Genomic DNA, 7,710 nt, shown 5'->3' with positions numbered 1-7,710 from the left:
ATATATATATATATATATATATATATATATATATATATATATATATATATATATATATATATATATATATATATAAATTCATATATAATTATTTTTTTATATATATCTGAAAGTACACTATTAACATCAGTCAGTCAAGCAATATAATATATGATATTATGATAATCAAGCATTATTTAATGAAACTTTTAATGATAGAACAGTAATTAACCATACAGGAATGCATATTTGTCATTTTAACTGAATTTAGGACTGGTGGTGGTGCTTAAGATATTTTTGGTCATTCAGTGTTTCTGTAAAAAAAAAGGGGGGAAAACCTAACAATAATACTGATGAGATAATAATAATGATAATAATAGTAAAAATTCTACTACTAATAACAATATAAAACCCACTAAGGATTAATTATCTGCTGGGTTCATGAATATTAATCACATCTGCGTTGCTCGAACCGATTTGGTGAAATCAAACCGGGGACGATAATTACTGTTTGCAATCTCATAATCTTTGTAAGTAATAATGTTTTTGTAATTTATTTATTTTATTTTATTTTTTTAGTGAATATAGTCTTCAATTATGGATCCCTGCACATGACATACAGAGAAAAAAAATAGATATCGTAACCACAAATTAAGAATGAATTCCCAAAACTTGTTAATTTGTGTCCACGTTTTATTAATTTTTTCCCTCACTTTTCAAGAAAACACTACACAACTTTTAAAATCTGAACAGATTTGCTCCAAACACAGCAAACTGATGCGGAAATGTGCACTTCGTTGCTAAGAGATAAATGACAAATGAAAACAACATGTGTTCTAAAATTGGCACAAAATACCATACATATTTGGTATGGTATACCATTACTCTCTGACTGGATGCAATCATAGTCTGAGGCTAGAAAATCAAAGTATGAGATACGCAAACTCAGTCCAAGTCTGCACACTGGCTCTGACTTTTGGCAACTAGCATTGACTCTTCCAGACTGTAAATAGAAAGAAAATTCTAGGCAAAATTTGTTATATTCCAGGCTTAAAGCAAATTAGAACCATGTAGTCACAATTTACCTAAAACAAGGAAACTAATTCTTAAGTTATGACAATGATATCTTGCTACACCCAGCATGCCATGTGTGTAGGGATATGCCGGTATAACATTTTCATGTTGCGATTAATTGCTAATGCTTTTATCACGGTATACGGTATTATCACGGTGTTGAAATTTAGTTTTTAAAAAAAAGTGCTGTCATAATACAGTATAACAGGTTTAATAACTTTTTTCTCATAACAAAAATAACTGAACATTTAAATGCAATACAGAAAAATGTATAAAGTTAAAAGTTTTACACCGATTAAAGTGCAAAAGAACTATAAAGACCAATAGGTATCACTTTACAATAAGACCTCATTAGTTAACCTTAGTTAATGCATTAACATTCACAATGAGCAATAGCTACATTTGCTACAGAAGTTATTAATCTTTGTTTAAAAAATACAAGTCTTAGTTCATTTTAGCTCATTAAATAACCCAGTTGCAACTTTCGATTTTAACAACATGTTATTAAATATTGGAATACCTAAGATTACACACAAGTCTACATGTGTGTAAATCCATAAATGTTTTTATTCCGATATTGATATAGTATTAAAAAATATAAAAGAAAAACAGCTTTGTTCCCATCAAGTCCGGCTCTGTTAATAATATTCATTCACCATTTCCTTTTATACCTACAGCTTTTCCAGATAATGGATTGTACATGCATTTCCTTGTCAAGAGTTGGCTTAGTGCTCTCTATGTAAATACTTCACTACTCTGTAATATGAGCGTTACAACAAATAAATTAGAAGTAAACAGGGTGTTTGTTTGATCAGCAAGCATTTTCAAAGTCCTGTAATAATGGAACCAGTGTTAGACATTAAAACGTCTCCTGCTGGAATAAGTGGATTTTAATTGTCAGATCTTACTGCAATTTGTGATGTGGTCACTTTACAGACTTAATCTCTAGAAGGCAGATTAATTTAATTTTGTGATATATTAGACAAGCACTCAGGGCCTTGTCTGCCATATTCCTAATTACAGTGTTTTGTCTCTATTATCCCTGTCTCTCCTGTAGGGCGGAACTGTCAACGGATCAAGTAGTCAAGCCAGTGAATACAGAGGCTCTGTCTAAATGGGTGGGCAAGATCCCTGCTGATGTGGTGAATGATATGGCCAGCCTTGCTCCGATGTTAAGTCGCTTAGGTTATGACCCTCTTGCCAACCCACCAAACTACAGCAAGCCTGATCTCTTATTTCTGAACAACACAAAAATAGTGAGGTCTATCCAAAACTGAAAGATCCTCTCAACCTGTGAAAACTTTGAAGCAATAAACAATGTGCATTTTTGAGCACGTAAAGCCTTTACTTGAATGAACAACTTCAGCAGTTTTGTTGGAAAAGAAATTCAGCGTATATAGGACCATTGTTGCTTGTGGCAACAGTTTCATACAGTGATAGTTTTATTGTTGTATTGTAAAGTCATTTTTCAATTAAATTTGATTTAGATGTTTTGTTACTTGTGTGCAATCCGTGTATCGTTCGATCATTCGTTTTTTGATTTAATATTGAAAGTAGAATTAGATTTTTTGGGGGGTTTTTTTCAAAAAAACGAGAATTCAGCTTAAATTCACGTTTTGCGTTCGTGGGTGGAAAAATGAATAAACAGCTTGAATATTCGATTTCTACACATGGGCGGGAATTAAACGCCCCTTTCTGCTGATTGGTCAGCCGAAGATCAAACCGTGCCATCATCAGTTCTTCTGCAGTATCACGCAGCAGAATAATAGTCCTCCGCTGCTGCAGTTGTACGGATTAATAACCCATTTGATCAATTTCATAATTTTCTCATCAAACAGACTAATGAATAGCTCGACTCAACTCGTACAGGGGCAGAGTCTAGACGGGTCTTTCTTCTATGTAGACCAGCAGTTCTTAAAGTGATAGGGGGTCCAAGAAATAATATAGCCTTAATATTGCTATAGCCTAAAGTATTTCCAGACTGTAAAGTCATTTTTTTTTTTTATCATGATACATAGGCCTACTGTGATTTATTCCAAAGTGACTTAACAAGTGATGCATTTAATGTAAAATAATCTAAATTAAGCCTTTTAAAAGACGAGTATTCCCTGTGGTTCATGTTTGCGGCATGCGCCAGAAAGATGCTCAGCTGATGCAAAGAATAGAATTTATATCTACACAGAAGAAAGCCCTGTCTAGACAATGCCCCGGTACGAGTTGTGTCGAGCTATTCATTTGACTGTTTGTTTGATGAAAAAAAGATTAAATGTAGTTGCAATAAATGCGTTAAGAATCCATACAACTGCAGCAGTGGAGGACTATTATTCTGCTGCGTGATACTGCAGAAGAACTGATGACAGCAACGTTTGATCTTCGGCTGACCAATCAGCAGAAAGGGGCGTTTAATTCCCACCCACATGTAGAAATCAAATATTCAAGCTGTTTATTCATTTTTCCACCCCTGAACAAAAAACGAAAATTTAAGCTGAATTCTCGTTTCTCGTTTTTTAGAAAAAAACGAAAAAGGAGCCGTTTTCTCATTTTTCTACTTTCAATAAAATGAATGATCGAATGATACACGGATTGTATGCTTTGGTGTTGCTAATAATGTCAGTCTACTGACTGTACTTTATTGTCTTTTGATTACTTTTATGTGTTGTGGTAGATGTGTCATAATGAGTGACTATTGCACAGGAAACTGTTTGTAGAAAGAGGAAGTCAACAGTTGCACAAAATGACCACTTTTTGCTTTGTTCTCCTTGACTACAAGAGTATAAAGGAAGTTTAGACATGTTTTTTTTTTGTTTAGCTTTCAAAGACAATCTCATTTCATTGTAGACCTTTTATTGTGAATTTATGAATTGCATACTTCACAACTGTAGTCCAAATATGAAGGACTTCGGACATGGTCACCGCTGTGGATGAACTCTCAGTCCTCAACATTCCTTCACATACCTTCACGTCCAGTATCATTAGACCAGTCTGTCTCATTGCATGAGATTACATATACTTTTTGTTTTCAGAAAAAAACATATTTATTAAATGTAGGTTATTTCTAAAGAAACCCTGTGTGTGAATATATGTGTGAGATACTCAGACTATTATGTGGTGTAATCAAAACAAATTTAGAGGACATTAAAAAAATATATTTTCGATTGCCTTTTGAACTGAGTTGAATTGTCTCTGCATGACAAGTGAAACAAAAATGTATTGACCCCGACGTGATTTGAACACGCAACCTTCTGATCTGGAGTCAGACGCGCTACCGTTGCGCCACGAGGTCTTGCAATATTAACGTTACCAGTCAAAAATAATAAGCTCGCCAGTGGCATTTCTCTGATAGCTTAGCATAACAGGGTTACGTGGGCAAAACGTGCAGAACTTCGCGCCACGTAAATTAGTCCGTGTGTTTGGATGTTATTGAAATGCATCTCGGAATCGCAAAACATTTTTTTCTTAATCTCGAAAAAAAAAACATTTAACGGTAACGTTAATTAACGTTAGGCTTCCGTGTACACTAATGCTGTTTCCTGAAAATGTACATTAGCGTGTATATCATTTAAAGGGGTAACTTCTATATGATTTTAGTTGCTAAAACCTGCTTCTTTATAAGTAAAAAAAAATAGCAATCGATAAATAAACGCGTCTTAGTTTTTAAATCCGACTAAATCAGAGAATAAAATACTATTTGTACATTTGTTAGTAACTAAACTTACATAACGCTTACTGTTCCTTACGTTACGCATGTCCCTGGTGGTCTAGTGGTTAGGATTCGGCGCTCTCACCGCCGCGGCCCGGGTTCGATTCCCGGTCAGGGAACATTGTGTTTTGCGATTCGCAATGCTGTTACATAATTTATTGATATTATGTATTAATTAATTAATAATATAAATAGTATATATATATTCACTGATTTCTGTCATTTAAAAATGTAAATTTTTACATTTATTATTTATTATATATGTTTATTTACATATAAATTTAGCCCACACTTTAAAATACATTTAAATGAAATGCCACAGATAATATGTTACTACAGCACATACGTCGCCACTTCAGAATAGGCCTACACCAAAAATACCAATAACCATAAACACCAAATACATCCGGAAGACAGCGAGACTAGCCCACTCACACACGCGATTGGCTGCGGAGAGATAAAGTGATAAACTGCGTGCCATGAGTACGCTCGACTCACATCTTCAGTGAAAATACTGGGAAGGTAAGTTAATGCACTTGCAACTTGCACTTTCATTGTCTTTCGTGTTGTTTTTTTGACCGAACGTATCATGTCACCGCTACCAGATATAGTTTGAAGAATAATGCACCGATGAGAAGAAAAGCACTAAAATTTGTAATAATCCAATGAGATCTTGTTTACTGGTGTGTACGTGTAGATATTAAGTGCATTAATTCGGTGGTTTCAAATAACGTTTAAACATTTAAACACAGAAAATGTGTGAATTATTTCGTTGTAATGTTGCTTTAGTTTTCAGATGTAAAGTAGTTGTGTATTTTGTCAAATGATAGGCTATAGCATTTACAATTCAAATATGGAATGTCGTTTTTGTCACTTCTATATGCAAACATTTGCAAATAACGACCATAAGAGTGTTAACATTTTCTAAAGGTCACAATGAGGGATTAAAAAGAAAGGAGAAAATACCAAAACATATAGCATATAGAAACGAGAAAATGTAGATGTATTAATGTAATGTAGGATATGTACAAGTAAATAGTAAATATATGCTACACTCTGGGGTTTTGATTCTTGCACTTGCATGAACGAATATGGAACAAATACCTGCTGTTTTGGAAAATTCAGTGAAGTATCTCTTTATTTTCTAGTTGGCAATGGATTTAACATGCTATCAGTTGATAACATTTGAATATTCCTTGTACCTCCACAAAAATAATTTTCCTATTGTTTTATATTCACGCCTCTGCCTTTGCTTTCCAATTTGTTTGTTTGCTTCTTCGTTTGCACATTGTTTTGCCATGTCCCTTTCCAGTTTTTAGCTAAAATGGGCTGCCATGCCATGCATTCTTTTCAGCGGTCTTGTGAGTGTGTATATTGTAATGGTCTGGCTGTTTCCAGTTCACAATATGATTTTCATTTTTAGGCCACTCCTATTAATGCTTGGGAACTCTAGGTTGAGAAATGGACGGCTTTCATGTGACCATTCGAACCTCAGCATCTCCTCCGCTGTCAGGAACGTATGGCAGGGTTTGGATCTCTTTGATTGGTACTCTGTGTGAGAGTCCTCCAGTCAGAGTGGAGCAATTTCTCTTGCCAGGCTCAGTAAGACAATCACCTATTTTGAAAAGACATCACATGACTCTGAACACAGATGAAATTAAGTCATTTAACGGTTTTTACAGGTTTAATAGTTTCTAAATAAAAATGCAATCGTAAGAACAGAAGCCCATACCGTTTTAAAAATTAACTTTTTATTAAGGCACAGTATTTGTCTTTTAAAGGGGTCATCGCATACGATGCGATTTCAATTATTCCTTTCTCTTTGGAGTGTTACAAGCTCTTGGTGCATAAAGAAGATCTGTAAAGTTGCAAAGACTAAAGTCTCAAATCCAAAGAGATATTCTTTATAAAAGTTAAGAGTCAGCCACGCCTACCTAAAACGGCTCGTTCTAACACGCCCCCACATGTCTACGTCACTATGTGGGAAGATTTTCATAACGCTGCCCAAATGTTCACACAAAGAAATAAGGCATAACTTGATTCTCGCTGTAGTATTGTTGCCGCCGCCGCCATGTCGTGAAGACGCTGTGTGTTTCGTTATGAAAGCGAAACTACTTTGTTTGGCCTTCCAAAAGAGGACACAACTAGAAATCGGTTAAGTTGTATTTACAACACTGTTCCGGAACAGTTCAACCAAAATAATCAGATGTGTGCAGCACATTTTATGGCGGATGAGGACTGTTTCCTGGGAGAGTATAGCCTAAAATGCCGGTGTCTGTTTCTATAAAGTGGGGCAATTTCAACTTTGCAAGGACTGTCTGGCACTTCATAACTCACAGCCTGTAAGTAAGTTTTTATATTTAAAGGGGTTCAATAATGCGATTTTAATTTTTCCTTTCTCTTTGGAGTGTTACAAGCTCTTGGTGCATAAAGAAAATCTGTAAACTTGCAAAGACTAAAGTCTCAAATCCAAAGAGATATTCTTTATAAAAGTTAAGAGTCAACCACGCCTACCTAAACCGGCTCGTTCTAACACGCCCCCATGTCTACGTCATGACGTGGGAAGATTTGCATAACGCCGCCCAAATGTTCACGCAAAGAAAGAAGGCGCAACTTTTATTCTCGCTGTAGTATTGTTGTTGCCGCCGCCATGTCGTGAAGGTGCTGTGTGTTTTATTGTGAAAGCAAAACTACTTTGTTTGGCCTTTCAAAAGAGGTCGATATCCGCTTCGTCATGCCTTGAGCTGATCCGTGCTGGTCGCTGAGGAAATATATTAACTTCGGGCTGTGGATCGACTTTCACCGTGAATGAAGCGGAGTCCAGCCCAGGGTCGTCACATGTGGTTGCCGCAAGCCCGCCGGCCGTGCCGTTCTCAAGCCCGTCAGCCACCGCTCACTCTAGCCCGCCGTGTGTGATGCTGTGTGTTTCATTGTGAAAGCGAAACTACTTTGTTTGG

The 7,710-nt window shown here is 35.7% G+C and overlaps 2 protein-coding genes and 2 non-coding genes across 5 annotated transcripts in view; 3 read left to right on the top strand and 1 right to left on the bottom strand.

The window, feature by feature from the left end:
- LOC107590047 (protein-tyrosine sulfotransferase 1-like) overlaps positions 1-2,544 on the top strand; it is a 19,211-nt gene extending 16,667 nt beyond the window's left edge. For both annotated transcript variants that reach the window (XM_016278654.1, XM_016278655.1), the window contains one exon: positions 2,111-2,544. In XM_016278654.1, coding sequence (XP_016134140.1) covers positions 2,111-2,330 — 220 coding nt within the window. In that variant the 3' untranslated portion in view covers positions 2,331-2,544. The remainder of the gene's footprint in view (positions 1-2,110) is intronic.
- Positions 2,545-4,264: 1,720 nt separating this feature from the next.
- trnaw-cca (transfer RNA tryptophan (anticodon CCA)) lies at positions 4,265-4,336 on the bottom strand. The gene has a single exon. It is a non-coding gene; the product is annotated as a tRNA-Trp (tRNA).
- A 464-nt stretch (positions 4,337-4,800) lies between these two features.
- Positions 4,801-4,872, top strand: trnae-cuc (transfer RNA glutamic acid (anticodon CUC)). The gene has a single exon. It is a non-coding gene; the product is annotated as a tRNA-Glu (tRNA).
- Positions 4,873-6,214: 1,342 nt separating this feature from the next.
- LOC107590050 (hydroperoxide isomerase ALOXE3-like) overlaps positions 6,215-7,710 on the top strand; it is a 17,649-nt gene continuing 16,153 nt past the window's right edge. Inside the window, exon 1 of the mRNA XM_016278659.1 lies at positions 6,215-6,355. Within this exon, the coding sequence (XP_016134145.1) occupies positions 6,215-6,355 (141 nt within the window). The remainder of the gene's footprint in view (positions 6,356-7,710) is intronic.

Source organism: Sinocyclocheilus grahami, unplaced genomic scaffold (assembly GCF_001515645.1).
Source record: "Sinocyclocheilus grahami isolate Dianchi unplaced genomic scaffold, SAMN03320097.WGS_v1.1 scaffold124.1, whole genome shotgun sequence".
In the NCBI taxonomy this organism is placed as follows: domain Eukaryota; kingdom Metazoa; phylum Chordata; class Actinopteri; order Cypriniformes; family Cyprinidae; genus Sinocyclocheilus; species Sinocyclocheilus grahami.
This window is presented reverse-complemented; position numbering and strand designations above follow the sequence as displayed.